At 37.8% G+C, this 20,353-nt stretch overlaps 1 protein-coding gene across 11 annotated transcripts in view; it reads left to right on the top strand.

The window, feature by feature from the left end:
- The window catches only part of RNF38 (ring finger protein 38), a 121,263-nt gene extending 101,686 nt beyond the window's left edge, over positions 1–19,577 (top strand). For 9 of the 11 annotated variants that reach the window (XM_045165086.1, XM_045165087.1, XM_045165085.1 and 6 more), the window contains 8 exons: positions 466–633; positions 1,861–2,031; positions 4,257–4,418; positions 4,741–4,847; positions 6,106–6,190; positions 11,140–11,261; positions 14,748–14,847; positions 16,134–19,577. In XM_045165086.1, coding sequence (XP_045021021.1) covers positions 466–633; positions 1,861–2,031; positions 4,257–4,418; positions 4,741–4,847; positions 6,106–6,190; positions 11,140–11,261; positions 14,748–14,847; positions 16,134–16,196 — 978 coding nt within the window. In that variant the 3' untranslated portion in view covers positions 16,197–19,577. The remainder of the gene's footprint in view (positions 1–465; positions 634–1,860; positions 2,032–4,256; positions 4,419–4,740; positions 4,848–6,105; positions 6,191–11,139; positions 11,262–14,747; positions 14,848–16,133) is intronic. The other 2 variants (XM_045165089.1, XM_045165088.1) reach the window with 2 other exon arrangements.
- The last annotated feature ends 776 nt before the right edge of the window (positions 19,578–20,353 follow it).

The following is a 20,353-nucleotide window of genomic DNA, read 5'->3' as shown; positions in this document are numbered from 1 at the left end:
TCCAGACAAGAGTACTGGAGTGGGGTGCCGTTGCCTTCTCTGTTTCACTAGTTGGATTAAACAAATGGTTTTTTCCCTCCTGTTGAATGTGAGCAGGTTATTAGCAGACATGTTTCTTTTTTTCAGATTTCCTCCTTAGAAAAGTTTTCTGCTCTATAGAGCAGGCTTGAAGAGTTAATATAGCAGTTCATTATCTCCTGGACTTTACAAGTTTTTTTGAGTGAAGAGTCAGGCCCAGTTCAATGGATATCATATACTGCTCTTGAAACAGCTTTTCTCTACAGTAACAAGAATATTTTGGTTGAAACTGTTGCAGAAGTACATTGTGAACAATCTTTGCAGCTAAGAGTAGAATCAACAAATGCCCAGATTTTAATTTTTAATAATTGATGTTTTATCCAAACTGTTAAAAGTTTATCCAAACTCACACTCACATCTTTCTGTTCTGTTTCTCTTTTCTAATAGCTCCATCAGGGCACCGTCCCTGTTTCTTACACAGTAACAACAGTGGCACCACATGGGATTCCCCTCTGCACAGGCCAGCACATCCCTGCTTGCAGTACACAACAGGTCCCAGGATGCTCTGTGGTTTTCAGTGGACAGCACCTCCCTGTCTGTAGTGTGCCTCCTCCAGTAAGTCTGTGCAGTACTTCTATAGAGTGGCTAAATATGTTATATAAACAAAACACAAGAGACTTGGAGCTTTTCACATTCAAGTAAAAAAATGCAGTTTTATTGCAACAGAAATCTCAGTTGCACCTATACAGTAACAGTAAAGTAGAATTAGCTTTAAAACTTCATATGTTTTTACATTAATTAAATTACACATATTTTAACATTCTTTGAAGGTCAAAGCATGTTCCTTCACATGTCTGCACTGTTTATAATTAAACCTTAATAAAGATTGTCCTTCAGGTTTTAACTTAGGATATTGAACTGATTAGTAATTAAGTCTCAGAGAATTTGGTGATCAACATTAATAGTCTCAGCACTTGCTGGGTTTTTAATAGGCACTTTGAATTGCTTAGACTTACTTATTCCATACTATAGGAAGCCTGTGATGAAAATAGTACCCTCATTTTCTAAATGATGAAATTCAAAATGGTGTGCTTAATATCATAGAAGCAATTAGCATGAGAAAACAGGAGTTCACACTCACTTCTTTGCCTCTTACACTTTGTCCTTTACCAGCCCCTAGTTCAGCCCCCTTATTTGAAAAATAGGTTGCTGAAAACCAGAGAATTTAAATGACTGGTCTAAGGTCAATAAAGTCTTCAAAGTAAAGCACTTTGCTAAATCTTAATATAATCCTAATAATCCTGTCTGAATTTGAGATTAAAACAAACACATACATACAAATATTAACACCAGTTTAACAGATTAATTTACCCATGCATGGTTTCTCATTAATAGATTATAGAACCAATGTGCTAAATTAGCAAACTAAAATATTGAGAGATCATAAAGCATTTAGTTGTGAATTGGGCTCTTAGAAATAAAAAAATCTACAAGATTGAAAAGGACAGCTTCTTGGAAAGTAGTAATGTCTGCTACATTTTAAGCCAAGTGGGAAGAGATTCCTTCTCTGTGGCACTTTCCCTTCATTTTCATAGGTATTACAAAAGCTTAAGTAAAAGATAGGTGTTTTGATTGATTAATAAGAGCTATGTAAAATCCAGAATAATTACTAGTTACAATTTATTTTACTAATAAATGCAAAAATGTATAAGTATCTCATTGTTACTATAGGTTATTAAGACATTTTTATGATTCTGGGAGTAACATTTCAATCTGATTGTATAGTTTTTTTTTTAATTAATATATTCTGATACTCTCAACAAAAAATGATTTCTCTTACAGATGCTTCAAGCATGTTCTGTTCAGCACTTACCAGTACCGTATGCTGCATTTCCACCCCTTATTTCCAGTGATCCGTTTATTTTACATCCTCCCCATCTTTCTCCCCATCACCCTCCTCATTTGCCGCCTCCAAGCCAGTTTGTCCCTTTCCAAACACAGCAGTCTCGATCGGTAGGTATCTCTCTGTCTTTAACTTTTACAGAATGTTTAGACGTAAAAGGCAGATTAATTTAGTAGATGTTTAAGTTGTTATCATTTAAAAATTGTAACTATGACACTTTCCTGGTTCTTATAAGAACTAAGAACCCCCACACCTAGAAATATATATAAGCGATAATTGTACCTACAGTTACTTGGTTTATTAAGTTTTTCTAGTTATTTTATATGAAACTTGTCTAATCAAATTTATTCTTTTGTATCTGCAATCCTTTGGAAATTGAATCTGGAGGAAAAAAACACAGTTCTAGTTTTTCCTTTCATACGTTTCTAAAATGGGAAAATGAAAATATTATAAAAATGTTTATACTTGTTAGAATAATATTTATATTCATTTAGGCCAGTAAGTAATCCTTTGAACCTCAATTGTTTTTTTCCAAAGGGTGGTTTTATGCTGTGTTCTGATGAAAAGTAGTTGAGATACTCTGTTTGCATAGTTCAGTCTGTCCTGGAGCTGGAATATAGCTGAGAGGCATAATATTTCCAGGGGCTGGAGGGATCAGTGTGGGGAAACACACACAGGAAGAAGGCCCCATTGTTTTCTAGACAGGCCAAGTTGAACATCTGAACCATGATTAGAGGAGAATAAGGGAAAGAACATATGGAAGTGCTTTGAGTGGAAATGGCCTTGTGAATGGAGCTTGATGGTTTACCCTAACAGAGCCTGACCATGCTTTACTTAGGATTTATACACCATGCTTAGGCTCAGGAAGAGGTGAGATACGAGCTTACCTGGCTGCTTTCCTGAAAACTAGAAGCCAGTTATGACAGAAGTTTGGCTAATCTGAAAAGTTGAAACTACTCCCACAAGAAAATCTTTTATTAGAATCAGGACAGGATTCATGCCAGGATGTTCCTTAGGAAGCTTCCAGTACCTGGGAATTCAAGGTTAAAACTAAATTTAGCCATCATACAAGCATACATAACTTTCCAAAGTAACTGTTAGCAGTTACTTGTATTTGAATAATGTGTTGCTATTCTCTTAACTGTGGGAAGAAGTTAGACTAACATTTGTTCCCAAGAGATCAGATTGAAAGCATCAGCCCCAGAATGTGTACACAGATGTTCATAGCAACATTATTCCTGATAGCCATAAGTGGAAACATTCCAGATGTCCATTAACTGATGAGTGGATAAACAAGGCATGGTATATGCATCCAGTAGATGATTATTCAACTCCAAAAAGAACAAAGTACTAATATACAGACTACAAGATGGATGAACCTTGAAACCATGCTAAGTGAAAGAAGCCAGATACAAGGGCCACATCCTGTGTGATTCCATATATATGAGATATCCAAAATAAGCAAGTATATAGAAATATAAAGTACATTAGCAGTTGTCTAGAACTTGGGAATGTCTGAGGGAAATTAGACAGTGGTGATGATTGTACAACTCTTGTGAATATACTAAAATCCACTGAATTGTACCCCTTAGCAGGGTGAATTTTATAGTATGTGAATTTTATCTCAAGCTATTTTTTTATAAAAGATTGGGGGGAGGGGGCAACATAGGCTATGTGCTTTGCAAAGCTCTGTGTGCTTTCTGAACATTGTCTTGGTGTTCAGATCACACTTCGGAAGTAGGCTGTGAACATGTCAGTTCTACAGCTGACAGTATTAAGGTTCAGATTAAGTAATTTCTATAAGAGCCACAGGGCTCATTATTTACAGCACCAAGAGTTTGTCTAATGCCAAAGCCCGTAAGCTTTCTACTATAAAATAACTGCCTGCTGTGTTCTATACTATTTAGCCCTAGTTCTCATTTACAGTATACACCATCTTTGATTTCGTCGTTAAAAGGTTGTGTCTGAAATTGATGTAGTTCAGTGTGCCATGACTTAAGTAACTTCAACTTTCATGTAACTGGCTTACTACATGACTTTTTGTCTTTCCTTATATCATTTTTAAGGGAAAGTTCAAATAGTGAAAGATATGTATCCTATAGTGAATAGTGGAAATGTGTAATAACATGCTTGAGAGATTTTCTTATGAAATTCAGTTAAAGGCAGTACGATTTTACTGTAGGCTATACGTCCACATGTATGAATTTAGATTGATGTGAACATCAGGAAAGGCATGACCCAAAAGATATCTTTGGGTTTTTTGATTTTTGTTATAAAGCACAGTCTATCTATCTAAACACTGGAAGTATATTAGTTTGCTTTTTCCCCCCCTCAGCCTCTGCAAAGGATAGAAAACGAAGTGGAACTCTTAGGAGAACATCTTCCTGTGGGAGGTTTTACTTACCCTCCATCTGCCCATCCCCCGACATTACCTCCATCAGCTCCTTTGCAGTTCCTAACACATGATCCTTTGCATCAGGAGGTTTCATATGGAGTAGTAAGTTTTCATTCGTTGTTATTAATTTATTCCTCGCTTTGGTAACTAACTTGTTTTGAGTTCTGCTTCAGTATAACTCTACATGTTTTGAATTCTAAATGTATTCTTGCAGTCAGTTGGAAAATTGTGTTTAGAAGCACACCTAAGAGTATTCTTGTTTTAAACTAGTTGCTGCACCTTTGTTAACATTTAAGAAATACTAAATACCCTTGAACAATAAGTAACTTTCTAGGTTTTTAAAAAAGAAGAGACTTTATTTAACACCTTAAAAAGTTGTGGATGTGGAATGATGTTAAATTGTCTTAACATTTTTTCTCTACAGCCTTATCCTCCATTTATGCCTCGGAGGCTCACAGGACGCAGTAGATACCGATCCCAGCAGCCCATACCACCACCCCCCTACCATCCCAGCTTACTACCATATGTGTTGTAAGTTCTGTCTTATTCTTTATTGAGTTCTGAATTTTGACAGCCTTGAGATACTCTTCCTTTTATGAACAATTTTATATGTCTTAGATACTTGTTTTTATTTGATGTTAAGAGGTTGGAGTGGGGGACCATTTAAGGCTGAAAGAGAAGAGCAGGGGCAGGGGTGCACCAGAAGTTAGGTAGAGAAGCTAAATGGTTTGCCTCTTGCACAGCAGGCGTCACTCGCCACCTTCCATGGGTATCTAGCATTTAATGCTGCCACTTCTCTCAAGGGAAGCGAGAGAGAAAAGTTATATCTGTACCTTAGAAATACTCTGCTAGGATTAGGTTTGTAACAGAAACACCCATAGGTTAAACATCATAGTTCTTTTTATCTTTCTCGTGCAGTGAAGTCTAGAATTAGGTGATTCAGACATGGTCTGTTAGCTCCATAACTCTGAAGAATGGGTCTACCATCCTCAAAATTTTATGGTTTCCTCTGCATGATATAAGATGACTTCTCAGGCTCTGGCCATCACATCCACATTCTAGCTAGCAAAAATGAAACTGAATCTCTCTGCCTACCTGCTTCCTCTCAAGGATAATTCCTAGAGGTTGCATGTGTGACTCCTGCCGACATCCTGTTGGTTAGAATCTAGACGCATGTCTGTAAGTACTTCTAGAAAGGCTAGGGAATGTTGTTTTTATACCAGACGGCTATGTGCCTATATCATACTATTTTGAAAATTGTAGCTTTATTTTAAAATCAGATACTATAAATCTCCTAATTTTGTTCTTAAACTGATTTTATTTAAAGTCTTTTGCATGTCCATATAAATTTTAAAATCAGCAAATCAGTTTCTACTTTAAAAAAGCTGGAATTTGGTAGGGATTACATGAAATCCATAGATGAGTTTTGGAGGAGAATTGACATCTTTAACAATATTAAATCTTCTGACCTACTTATATGGTATATTTCTCTGTCTATTACCTTTTCAAATTTATCCTAGCAGTATTTTTACAGTTTTTATTTTACAGGTCTTGCACATGTTTTGTTAAATTCATCTATAATATTTCATGTTTTTTATGCTATTGCAAATGATATTCTTTTAATGTCAGTTTTTAATTGTTTATTGCTAGTAAAATCAGTTTCTTTAAAGGGTTGTCGCTGATCAACACTGATTATTCTTTATCCCTGTAGCACTGGCCATGTTCTCATCCTGTTCACTGATATAATGCATTAATGTATCAGTCCTTGTGTTGGTTATTTTCACTGCAGATCAATGCTTCCAGTGCCACCTGCAGTGGGCCCAACTTTCAGCTTTGAATTGGATGTGGAAGATGGAGAAGTAGAAAATTACGAGGTTAGTAGATGAACTGTGAGTTGATTTGGAGAACTTTGTATGCATAAAAATACTGTACTACTCAACTCATTCATCTAATTAAACACTAGGTAAATCCACTGTATATTTCAAGATACAAATATATCAAAAATTATTTCAACATGTGCCACATAGTTATGATAACAAGATAGACTGGTGTTCTCTATTAGAATTACATACAATTCCTATGAGAGAATGTAAATGAGAAAATGATGAATTATGATTGGATATTCTGAAAACATTTTGCGGCCGCAGAAGTGTGAAGAGTCAGTTCCTGAAGGATGGGAAAGCTTTTTCATGCCTAAGATTGAGGCAGGGGAATGCTGGATATTCTTGAGGAAGAACATAATGTCTGGCTAAAGTGAGAGGAGAAACTGGAGATTTGATTGAAAAACTCAACTGGTTGTATTTGAGTGCCCTGTGCTTGCCCTGGTACAGAATGAACATAATTTTGAATATTGTGGGAGGAAGGAACCACTAAATATTTTGGTGTTTATCGATCAGATTGCTATCTTAAAGAGTCAGAATTAGTAGCATGAAGAAATAGATGAAGTGGTTCAGAGTTGGTGGCAAGGTAACCAGTTTTTACCAGACAGTAAATTATAAAACCATGCAAGTTGTGAACTATGAAGACTTGAAGTAGAAAAGAATACACTTTAACAGACATTTTAACACTAGAATCAACAGGATTTGATCATTGAATGGATTATGGTAGTGTCAGGGTTGTGAGTGGGAGGGTTCCAAGAGAAGATGCTCTGCAAAAGGACTGCAGTAGCTTGTGAGGAGGGCTACCTCCAAGATGTCAGGGCAAATGGATAATACCACTTAATTTAGATGATGTTGACATTGCTATATTACTTGAGGTTTGGAGTAGAATGGACAGTTAAAGGGTTGGGAGACATATTTGGATTTGGAAATGTTGAATGTGAGTGACTGACTTTGTTTTGGTACTGCTGGCTGGCTGCTGCTTACCCCAGCCTCACTTGGTCTCTATACAGTATAAATACTGGAACAGGTTTTTTGTTATTTGTTTTTAGGTAAATGGAATCTGGGTACAGAGAGGAAAGACACACATAGTCTTACAGCATCCCTCCCCCCTTTTCAATGCATGTGGAAGAAATCAGGCCAAATGCTGTATTCTTTTGTCATTTTTAAAATGCTGTTATGTTACTTTCTGCATGTACAGTCACATTGCAGTGTCCTTTGGATTCCAGTCTCAGATTTCTTGAGAAATGGGCTATAATAATTTTATGTTTCTACACTGTTTATGCTAGTTTTGAACAGAGTAGTAAGAAAAGGAGTTGGTTATCCTTTAGGCATTCTGTACTATAATTATCATAAGTCATATTGCTGAAAGCAAGACAGCTCTCTGTTAAACAGATCATATACATATCAGTGGTAAAAACAGTGAACCCAGTAAAAGAAAAATATTTTGTGTTTGGCGTTAGAGTCTCTTTCTAAATTATATTTGGGGTGGACATGTTTACTCTTCTGCAAAGTTGTACTTTAATCCAGTCAAGAAAGTATTTGCTATTTGTGGTTTTATCATAGTATGCATGCCTCCAGTACTCCCTATTCCAGAGTACTCATCATTTTTTGAGTCTCTCCTGTACATCCTTGCTTCAGTGCCTTTACTCCCCTTGATTCTTCTTAAGAACTTTGCCCACTTCTTACACATGGCTGTCTTTCAAGACCCAACTAATGCTGCCTCTGTGAAAGGCAGTTCTGGTCTATTCCCAGGTCTGTATGAGTCTTTCTCCTTTTTGCCCTCATAGGTGTTATACAACTATGCATAATTATTATGTCCTGCCTTCAGTTGTCTTGCCTTCTGATCATGTAGATTTAAGGGCTCAATATCATTTTACTCTCCATCCAATAAGGCCTTAACATAGTAGTCAATAAATTGTATTAGTTGACCCAAGTATCCTATAGAATATAAAATAGAGGTATAAAAGATATATCACCTGTATCATAAATTTTATAGCTAATTGTAGTCAGCATCGATAAAATTTAACAAGTTACCATCTATTTAGCATTTAGAGACACTGGGGGGCATGCATGGGGAATGGGGAAAGGGTCTTTTAGGTGACCCATTTCTCCAAGTAAGGCTGTACCAGAAGTAGCAGCAGTTACCACAGCATTGATTATTGAGTCTACAGAAAGTTAAACTTATTCCTCTCGTTGTCCATCAATGTTTCTTTGTTACCTATTCTCTTAACCATGTTACATATTCTCTTAACCAGTGGTAGCCTTAAAAAAGGGGGTGGGGGGCAAGCGACCTGTACATGGCTGCCTGATTGTAGAAAGCAAACGAACAGTTAGAACTATGGAAAACCAGGAAAATGGAGGGACTAGGGTAAAATCATGGAGAAGGCAATAGCACCCCACTCCAGTACTCTTGCCTGGAAAATCCCATGGACGGAGGAGCCTGGTAGGCTGCAGTCCATGGGGTCGCGAAGAGTCGACACGACTGAGCGACTTCACTTTCACTTTTCACTTTCATGCACTGGAGAAGGAAATGGCAACCCACTCCAGTGTTCTTGCCTGGAGAATCCCAGGGACGGGGGAGCCTGGTGGGCTGCCGTCTATGGGGTCGCACAGAGTCGGACACGACTGAAGCGACTTAGCAGCAGCAGCAGCAGGGTAAAATCAATAAACATAACAGCTACAATGTGTTGAAACTACCACCTGAGTTAAAATCCATGAGTTCATGAGTGATACTTCAAAAAAAAACAATAGAAAATAAATTCGTTGGTCTTATCCTTCCAATTCATATAAATTATGCAACTAAGTATAGTTTGATATGAGGCAGTTGATCAATATAAAAAGCATTTTACCTAATAAATAAAGAGTAATAGAATATTACAATTTTTAATGAATTAATGGATCCTAGGCAGTGTTGCATCAGTGCTAACATAAAAACAAGACATGCTGAGCCGTATAATGGAAATAGTAAAACCTTCCAAATTATAGGAAGTAGAGACCACCTGATCTGCCTCTTGAGAAACCTATATGCAGGTCAGGAAGCAACAGTTAGAACTGGACATGGAACAACAGACTGGTTCCAAATAGGAAAAGGAGTACATCAAGGCTGTATATTGTCACCCTGCTTATTTAACTTATATGCAGTGTACATCATGAGAAACGCTGGACTGGAAGAAACACAAGTTGGAATCAAGATTGCAGGGAGAAATATCAATAACCTTAGATATGCAGATGATACCACCCTTATGGCAGAAAGTGAAGAGGAACTAAAAAGCCTCTTGATGAAAGTGAAAGTGGAGAGTGAAAAGGTTGGCTTAAAGCACAACATTCAGAAAACGAAGATCATGGCATCCATTCCCATCACTTCATGGGAAATAGATGGGGAAACAGTGTCAGTCTTTATTTTTTTAAAGACGCTTACTCCTTGGAAAGAAAGTTATGACCAACCTAGATAGCATATTCAAAACAGAGATATTACTTTGCCAACAAAGGTTCGTCTAGTCAAGGCTATGGTTTTTCCTGTGGTCACGTATGGATGTGAGAGTTGGACTGTGAAGAAGGCTGAGCGCCAAAGAATTGATGCTTTTGAACTGTGGTGTTGGAGAAGACTCTTGAGAGTCCCTTGGACTGCAAGGAGATCCAACCAGTCCATTCTGAAGAAGATCAGTCCTGGGATTTCTTTGGAAGGAATGATGCTAAAGCTGAAACTCCAGTACTTTGGCCACCTCATGTGAAGAGTTGACTCATTGGAAAAGACTCTGATGCTGGGAGGGATTGGGGGCAGGGGGAGAAGGGGACAACAGAGGATGAGATGGCTGGATGGCATCACTGACTCGATGGACATGAGTCTGGGTGAACTCTGGGAGTTGGTGATGGACAGGGAGGCCTGGCGTGCTGCGATTCATGGGGTCGCAAAGAGTTGTACATGACTGAGTGACTGAACTGAACTGAACTGAGAGGAGACAAGGAATGTATTAAACCACAGGAATCAGTGTGGGGAGGTTCAGTCAGCAAAATTCAGACTGGGAACTTCTACAGGCGGTTGACTTGGTTTCTTTAACAAATAGAAGAGTAAAAATAGATACTTGAGACATCAGGCAGTGGTAACATGGTTTATTTGGATCCTAATTTGAACAAACTATTGCAAAGAGTATTGAAAATAATTGAAACAATCAAAGATATTTAACATTAAGGAATTACTAGTTTGGAGAGTGTAATGATGTTCTGTTGTTATATTTTAAATAGTCTTTTAGTTTTTAAAGTGCTGGTGGTTCTCAACCTGGGGATAGTTTTATCCCTTAAAAGGTATTTAGCAAAGTCTAGAGATAACCTTTGTATAGACCAACACACATGGGCTAAGTTGCTTCAGTCATATCTGACTCTCTGCGATCCTCCTCGCCAGGCTCCTCAGTCCATGGGATTCTCCAGGCAAGAATACTAGAGTGGATTGCCATTCCCTTCTCCAGGGGATCTTCCACATCCAGGGATTGAATCCGCGGCTCCTGCGGCCCCTGCGTTGCAGGCAGATTCTTCAGTGCTGAGCCACTGCAGATATTGTAGAGACCAGGGTTACTGCTAAACATCCTGCAGTGCGTAGGACAACCCCCCACAACAAAACTTGACCCAAGCCTCAAGTGTCCAAAATGCCGAGGTTGACAGACTGCCTTAAACATAAAAGCAGAACTATCTTACCAGTGAAATACCATGTTTTAGGTTTCTTTCAAAATAATGTGGATATAGGAGTGGACAGTGAAAAATGAAATAAAATTAGCCATGAACTGTTGAGCCTGGGTAATGGGCATATGGAAGTAATTTCTTTATACTCTTTTTCTACTTTGGTATATATTTAAAATTTTTCCATAATAAAACTAGTTTTAAAAAATATATATGTTGGAATATAAAATTCAGAGAAGGATATGCAGATACGTCTTTCTTTCCCTCTATAGGCCCTGTTAAACCTAGCAGAGCGACTGGGAGAGGCCAAGCCTCGAGGACTGACTAAAGCAGATATTGAACAACTTCCTTCTTACCGGTTCAATCCTAACAACCACCAGTCAGAACAGACTTTGTAAGTACATTTTTCTGACATCTTTCTGTATTAAATTTACTTTTCCACCTTCATGAAATAAAAGTGTGAAAGTCAAAGATAACTTGATGAAGGTAAGTAATGACCGTTTTCATAGTCTAGGCTTGTGCTGTCCAATAAGATAGCTGTTAAAGTTAAAATTTTTAGTTGCACTAGACAGTGATGCTGTATCAAAACATACAGGTATATGGCATTTCTATCACCTGAGAAGGTTCTAGACAGTGCTGTTCTGGATTTTTATGAGCCTAGAAATCTTAGGGTTTTTAACTCTAGAATGTTTTATATTAAATCGAAAAGTCTCATTCCTGTAAAATTTGAGGGGTTTACCTAAAGATTCTGCTTATTATAACATCTTTCTTAATAGCAACTCTACTGAGATATAGTTCACATTTAAAGTGTACAATCCAGTGGTTTTTAAGTATATTAATGAGAGTTTCGCAACCATCATCACAGTCAAATTGATACCATTTTCATCACCCCCAGTAGAAATACCTTATCAATTAATAGCCACTCCCCATTGCTCCCCAACCCTTCAAAGCCCTGACTCAGCCCCTGTCTAATTTACTTTTATCTCCATAGATTGGCCTGTTCTGGACATTTCATATAAATGGAACCAATATAACATATGGGGTCTTTTGGGTCTGGCTTCCTTGATTTAGCATAATGTTTTCAAGGACCACCGTATTGTAGCTTGTATCATTTCATTCCTAATAGGCCACACCCTTTTACATTCCCACCAGCAGTGTACAGAAGTTTCCTTTTCTCCCCATCCTCACCAGTGCTTGTTTTTATCTGTCTTTTGATTCTAGCAGCCCTAGTGGGAATGAAGTGTTACCTCTTGAGGTTTTGGCTTTCATTTTCCAGCTGGGCTAGTGATGTTGAGCTCTTACTATGCTTACTGGCCATTTATGTATCTTCTTTGGAGAAATGTGTATTCATATTCTTTGTTTTTTAATTGGGTTGCTTTTGAGTTGTAGGAGTTATGTATATTTTATATATATAGGTCCTTGTAAGACACATGATTTTCAAAAATATCTTTAATTCTATGAGTGAGTTGTCTTTTCACTTTAGATTTATAAAGCATCTTTAGTACCCCCCTTTATTTTAAAGGATAAAGTTCAATTTATCTGCCTTTTTTGGTTGTTGTTTCTTACACTTTTGATATCATGCTTAAGAAACCATTGCCTATTTGAATGCAGAGTTCCAAAGAATAGCAAGGAGAGATAAGAAAGCCTTCCTCAGCAATCAATGCAAAGAAATAGAGGAATACAGTAGAATGGGAAAGACTAGAGATCTTATCAAGAAGGGAAAGACTAGAGATCTCGTCAAGAAAATGAGAGATACCAAGGGAACATTTCATGCAAAGATGGGCTCAATAAAGGACAGAAATGGTAGGGACCTAACAGAAGCAGAAGATATTAAGAAGAGGTGGCAAGAATACACAGAAGAGCTGTACAAAAACGATCTTCACGACCCAGATAATCACAGTGGTGTGATCACTGACCTAGAGCCAGACATCCTGGAATGTGAAGTCAAGTGGGCCTTAGGAAGCATCGCTACGAACAAAGCTAGTGGAGGTGATGGAATTCCAGTTGAGCTATTTCAAATCTTAAAAGAAGATGGTGTGAAAGTGCTGCACTCAATATGCCAGCAAATTTGGAAAACTCAGTAGTGGCCACAGGACTGGAAAAGGTCAGTTTTCATTCCAATCCCAAAGAAAGGCAATGCCAAAGAATGCTCAATCTACTGCACAGTTGCACTCATCTCACATGCTAGTAAAGTAATGCTCAAAATTCTCCAAGCCAGGCTTCAACAGTACATGAACTGTGAACTTCCAGATGTTCAAGCTGGATTTAGAAAAGGCAGAGGAACCAGAGATCAAATGGCCAACATCCATTGGATCATTGAAAAAGCAAGAGAGTTCCAGAAAACCATTTACTTCTGCTTTATTGACTACACGAAAACCTTTGACTGTGTGGATCACAACAAACTGTGTAAAATTCTTCAAGAGATGAGACTACCAGACCACCTGACCTGTCTCCTGAGAAGTGTGTATGCAGGTCAGGAAGCAACAGTTAGAACTGGACATGGAACAACAGACTGATTCCAAATCAGGAAAGGAGTATGTCAAGGCCGTATATTGTCACCCTGCTTATTTAACTTCTATGCAGAGTACATCTTGAGAAATGCTGGGCTGGATGAAGCACAAGCTGGAATCAAGATTGCCAGGAGAAATATCAATAACCCCAGATATGCTGATGACACCACCCTTACGGCAGAAAGTGAAGAAGAACTAAAAAGCCTCTTGATGAAAGTGAAAGAGGAGAGTGAAAAAGTTGGCTTAAAGCTCAACATTCAGAAAACTGAGATCTTGTTATCTGGTCCCATCACTTCCTGGCAAATAGATGGGGAAACAGTGGAAACAGTGAGGGACTTTATTTTGGGGGCCTCCAAAATCACTGCAGATGGTGACTGCAGCCATGAAATTAAAAGACGCTTGCTCCTTGGAAGAAAAGTTATGACCAACCTAGAAAGCTTATTAAAAAGCAGAGACATTACTTTGCCAACAAAGGTCCGTCTAGTCAAAGCTATGGTTTTTCCAGGAGTCATGTATGGATGTCAAAGTTGACCATAAAGAAGGCTGAGCACCGAAGAAGTGATGCTTTTGAACTGTGATGTTGGAGAAGACTCTTTAGAGTCCCTTGGACAGCAAGCAGATCCAGCTAGTCCATCCTCAAGGAAATCAGTCCTGAATATTCATTGGAAGAACTGATGCTGAAGCTGAAACTCCAATACTTTGGCCAGCTGATGTAAAGAACTGACTCATTTGAAAAGACCCTGATGCTGCAAAAGATTGAAGGCAGGAGGAGAAGGGGTCGACAGAAGATGAGATGGTTGGATGGCATCACCGACTCAATGGGCATGAGTTTGAGTAAACTCCGGGAGTTGGTGATGGACAGGGAGACCTGGTGTGCTGCAGTCCATGAGGTCACAAAGAGTTGGACATGACTGAGTGACTGAACTGAACTGAACTGCCTATTCCAAGGTCATGAAGATCTACACTTGTATTTTCTTTAAGAGTTTAATAGTTTTTAGCTCTTATATTTAGGTTTTTCATTTTTTAGTTAATTTCATATATTGTGTGAGGTAGGAGTCCAACTACATTCTTTTGCATATGAATGTCCAGCTGTTTCAACACTGTTGAATATAATAGTATCTTCAGTATTAAGGCTGGCTTGGATGTTAAACCAGAAATTTTCTTGTTGATCTCTCACTAAGCAAAACAAAGCACTCTTACTAAATGTCTTAACATCATGCTTTTTTAAGGGTATTTGATAGATTATTTTAGTTTTAAAATTTACATGGTATTTTGATAAGAGATAGTAAATGGCTTTATGGTTTCGATAGTTGTAACAAAATAGAAACTACTTGGTTTTATGGTTAAACAATCTTTCTGGTTTATTCCAGGTGTGTAGTATGCATGTGTGATTTTGAGTCAAGGCAGCTACTTAGAGTTTTACCCTGTAACCATGAGTTCCATGCCAAGTGTGTCGACAAATGGCTTAAGGTAAAATGATGGCATCTGAAAAGAATGACATTAAATTTTCTCTTACTGACCATAGTCCATGGTTTGGTGGAGGTTGATTAAATTGAAACACAGCTTTCATAATTCTGACCATTTTCTCCTTTGTGTATATGGGAGGGAAAATTCCAAAGACACAAATTCTGGTAGTATGCCAGGGTGAAATTATTTCAGGGACTTCTTATTTTCTTCTTCTTTTTAATAGTAGGATAAAGGGACTTCGCTGGCAGTCCAGGCTTAAAGTCTGCCTTCCAGTGCAGGGGTCGCAGGATCAAGCCCTGGTTGGACAGCTAAACACATGCTGTGGGGTGTAGCCCCCCAAATTTTTTTTAATAGTAGGATGAAAATGTGATACAGTAAAATAATTTAAGTCAACTTTAGGGTTGGTTTGTTTTAGATTATTCTGAATAGGAGATGATAATACTGGCTTAGATAACTTGAAAATTGGAGAGGAAGACAGATGAGTTAAAGTAGAATCAGTCTTCCATGTGAGCACAGATTAAGGGTACCCAGTTTTGTCCAAACTGAATCCTAAAGGTAAAGAATCTAAGCTTTTTAGAAAACGGAACTTATTATATATGCATAGCCCTGACATGTGAGAACAGGATGACCAAAAAAGCATGGGTTCTGTGTGGCTGATGGCTAGAGTGTGAGGGAGAGTAGCGAGAGAAGGGGATTCAGAGTTAAAACCAGGAGTCAGCTTTTTGCAAAGTCACTGTGAAGTGTGCGAGAGTTTGGACTGGATCCTGAAAGCATGTTTTAGAAAGATCACGGCCACTCCTTGAAGAAGGTAATAGAGGAGGTTGATGAAATAAGGATGTACTGGGCAAAATGGAGAACAAATAGTAGAAGCTGGATGAAAAGAGTACTTGACTCGAGAGCTATCATAATATATAAATGAGAGCATTTGATAAAAAATGCTTTGTAGAACATAAGAGAGCAGGTGTTGCTTATGTTTCTGATTTTAGCAGCACAACGAATGGTAATGCCATTTATTGAGATGGAGTTTTAATTTTAAGCCAGTTATTACATTTGGCTGAAGTGGTGATGGATAGTCTTGTCTATGTTAAAACAAACCAAATAAAGAATTATTCATAGGCTATTATTGTTTTAGAGGTTTATGGAGTATTTTTAAGAGATTAAATGATTGTACTTTCTTAAAGGAACAGAGAATGTAAAAACTATGTAGAAAGTAAAAATAGTTCTGTTGCTTTTAATATGTTTCACAGTGTAAGTCAAAATTCAGACAAGTGCTCTCTTTTTTGTTTTAGGCAAATCGTACTTGCCCAATCTGCCGAGCTGATGCTTCAGAAGTGCATCGGGATTCAGAATGACCAACCTAAGAGCACAAATTTAGTTTGGGTGTTCCTCATCACATGTATATACGGACTATCCATTGAACTTAATCTGTGTGGCTTCCAGCCCTCCCTTTACCAAAAGGGTCAATGGACCTTTCTTTGCACTGTGTGACTTAATCAACTATAAAAGCTTACAATTAGTCTTCACAATTATGGGATTGTTATACTAACCGTGTGATTGGAACTCCAAAGACTTTTTCTTTAGCTTAATTTTGTGTGTGCACTAACATTCCCTGGTTTTTGTGTGATCATTCCGAGTGTTGCTGCAAGATTACAGTGGACGTGATCTTTTAGCATGTGCTTTCATTAAAAGTGGTAGCTCCAGATGATATAGCAATCTACCTTATATAGAGCCTTCAGAAACTGTGAGTGGCAATGAGTGCAGCGTATGACTGTTGATGGTAAATGTATCTGTGTGTGTGAGAGAGAGAGAATGTGTGAAACTACTTGTGTGAGGGCATGGTAGCTAACGTGTGTATGAGATCCTATATACCAGCATGTACCAAGAATGTGTGTGTAGTTTTAATTATGCTGCAATGTATAATCTGGTGTGTTATTTAAACAGCACTAGTACTGTACACTGGTTTCCCCCTTGTGTTTGCTGTTGCACACTGATTGCTAAGGGTGCATCAACGATAAGCATTGAATACTCCATCCCCTTCCCTCCCAGTGAATGGAATGAGAAAAGCCTTCTTCCTTTGCTTCAGGCAGCTGTCACCTTCTCTTTGTTGGTGGTCCCAACTGGGTCACTTAAGGAAAAAGTGTAATAGATTCTCACTCCATGAACCTGAAATTTTGATTTTTGTCGTGCAAAAGAAATTTTTAAATCTCTAACTTGCTGTTTCCAAAAAGAAGGTGCAATATCATACATCATCAGTTAGCAATATTAGCATTTCAATCAGTGATTTGAATGTTGATACTCTCTTGGTTTTCCTTTACATTTTCAGTAAGCTTCTTAGCCAGACGTGCTTGTGATTTTTTTTTTTTTTTTTTCTTTTAATGTTTAGGTTTGTAGTCTATTCTGAAGATATTTGAGTAATATATTTCTAAGAATACCACTGGTCCCATGAAGTCTCACCTCCTCTACTTCCACCAGAAAAAAATCTGTTAACTCAGCTTGACTTCTGATATGTTATTTGTTCAAGCTCCCATAGGCAACAAAATTGTTTTAAGAAGACTATGTTTCTGTTCTGCCAAGCTCCAATTCTGAAAGTTGTCTAGTTCTTCTCCCCTCAGTAAGCGTGCTTCTCATTGAAATCCTCATTTCCAGGATGGATCAAGCGCTGTGACAGCTCGAGTTCCTTAGACCTGGTGTGCTTTGATGTTTTATCACGTTTCTTTTTTGTTGAATGAGAAAAAAATTAATATAACAGGTGTCCAGAATACTTGCAGTATAAATGAAGATTTGATTTTTGTATAAAAAATAATGCTGTAAAACAGGAATTGACCTGCATTTAGTTGCTCTGAAAAGAATACATAGCTGTGTGGGTTTCTTTGTTTTTTTAATAGGTTCCTCGAGCATAATTCAGATTGTTTGAAGTCATTTTTGTAGCAATGTTTGAATTCCCCTCTCATTCTTGTAGTGTCGTCACCGTTGTCTGCCTCTTCGTGCAGTTGATGCCCTTGTTCTGGTTGCAGTGGCACAGGCTGCAGCTCTCCAGTCAGGACTGGGATGACTTGCTGCCACCCTCAGCTTTCGTTTGGCTCTGTGTCCGTTTTCTACTCAGACAGTGTTAACTACTTGTTACTGCCATGCTACTTGCCTTCCCTTGAAGACTATAAGCTCATCACAGCTTAGAGTTCAGTAAAGTCAATTCACACAGAAGCACAATTTTGCCCTTTTCCAGACACTGTTGCCTCTATCTAGTCCTACAAGTAGGATTTTGCATACTTTGTTTGCCCCTGTATTTGTCAGTGCATCAGAAATACATCTAAACAGTGGTGAAATGCACATGTTACTTTTAAATCATTAGAGTATTCCCTACCTGTTCCTAATGAATAAAGTGTGTTCAAGACCAAAATTACTGGCGTAATAATCAACTACATTACAAATCACGTATAGTTTAATCTTTATTTTTTTTAATTAAAAAATCATGTTTAAAATGGCAAAAGCCCATCTTATACATAGACTCTTTTATATAGCTGCAAAAAATTTATATCTGTACAGATCTAACATAACATTACTACACTCAGTATTCATTTTATTGAAGCATGCAAGTAAAGCACTTTTTCTAATTTATATAGATACTTAATTAACAAGGCACACTGTACTAATGACTAGGAAAAGTAGCTCTTTCTTCCCTCTCTGGGATGATGAATTCTTGTCATACTACCCCTTTTCCATTAAATTTTTGAGAGGCCGTTGGCAATTTAGGAGGCAGCAGGGTCTATTTTGGTAAAATCCAGAATTGTTGCACTCTTGTGGCTGATCTCTCTTTGGGAATGTCTTTTCTTCGCATGGGGCTCTTAGAGATGTGTGCAGATTTGCTTATTAAGTAGTTAGTGTGTGTTAGGAGCGTACATGCATGTGTTCCAAACCAGCTCAACCTAGCCACATTTAGCAACCGTGTGGCTAGCAGAAGAGAAAGAACAGTTGATTTGTACCCAGCTGCTGACTCCTTAGGTGATGCACCAGGTAGCAGGCAGATGTTGGTTTCTTGCCACCTTCCCCTTTCCTCCTAAAACAATATTGGCTTTACCACCTTAACTCTGCTGTGTTTTTTTGTTTTCCTTTGCATGAAATACCACCTTTGTTTGTTTTTAGCACCCCCTCTTCCCCAAAAAGAAAAAAAAAAAAAACAAGGCCTCCAGGTATCAAGATCTCATTAGGATTTTCTGTCCTGAATTTTTTCAAGCAAAATCTAGAAAATGTGAAAGCCTATTTAGATTTTATACACTCTGAAATGTGATTTGTTAAGATTCTTATATTTGGGCCTCTTATAATATTTTAAATGAGATCTACCAACTCACTTACGAGAATATTTTTCACAGATATCTTTAGGCCTTTATTAGAAAGCTATTTTCCCCCTGTTGGTACATTTGGTTACCTCATTTTGCTATTTGTTTCAGATTATGGAAAGCTCACAGGGGTGTATTTTGGAATCATTTGCTGAGTCATTTCCTCAAATCATACTCCATTGTATCAGTTAACATATAGTTTTAAATGTACGTATTATAAATATCTGTAACCAAATCATTTGAAGGCTTGATAAATTTTTAACAAAGTTTGTACATTTTTTATGAAAGTTACTAGTAATGCTTTACTAAGTAGTGCAATGAATTTTTATTTTTAATCCCTGTGCCCAATTTTGGAGTTGAGAGGGTTGTTGGTAATAAATGTATGATGTACACTTAAAACATTGGGTTGTGTTTGGTGTTACTGTGTTAGGTAGGGAAGGGTAGGGGTCATGTGTGTTTGGAGGGAGGGATGTAGGGGACTTCAGCAGGAAAATAGAGCTCTTGACCTCCGAGCAGCCAAACTTAACTTTGAGGCAGTAATTCAGATTTTGTTTCTGTGTTTGTGTAAACAACTTAGAAACATAAAACCAACTTGCTTTATAACTCATGTGGCAGATATTTATATCTTCAAAAAGGCCAAGAAGATAGCTCGAGTGTAGGCACATGTACATGGTATGAGCTCATTGAACAGTTAAGTTACATTAAGTGGGTGCCTGGAGTTCTTTGTATTTGTGTCAACCATAAGATACAAAAGATAGTTGGGCAGATTGGTTCACATTAGCTATAGTATGTTATGTCTAACTTGTCCACATAATACGGAAAGAGGAGCTCGTCATTTTCCATACATGTTTGTTTAATTGCTTTCCTTTGACTAAAGGAAGAGAGTAAAGCCATCTACTTATATATTATTACATGCTGAAAGTGGAAATAGGATGCAAAAAAAAAAAAAAGAGGCTAAGTAATAGAACCCAATTCTCCCTCTTTCAGGAAGCAGTCCTTTGGCTCCAGTACTTCCTTGACAGAAGCATTCAGAAAAGTGACCAATCAGGGTCACTGATTGTGTCCCTCAGTTTTCCAACATATTTGAAAGAATGTTTGCATTTGAACTGTGAATGTCTCAAAACTTGTCTTATATTACCGAGGCATTTGCTGCTCAGTCAGTACCTGTGCATTCT

The sequence above is a fragment of the Bubalus bubalis genome, chromosome 3 (genome assembly GCF_019923935.1).
Source record: "Bubalus bubalis isolate 160015118507 breed Murrah chromosome 3, NDDB_SH_1, whole genome shotgun sequence".
Lineage (NCBI taxonomy): Eukaryota > Metazoa > Chordata > Mammalia > Artiodactyla > Bovidae > Bubalus > Bubalus bubalis.
This window is presented reverse-complemented; position numbering and strand designations above follow the sequence as displayed.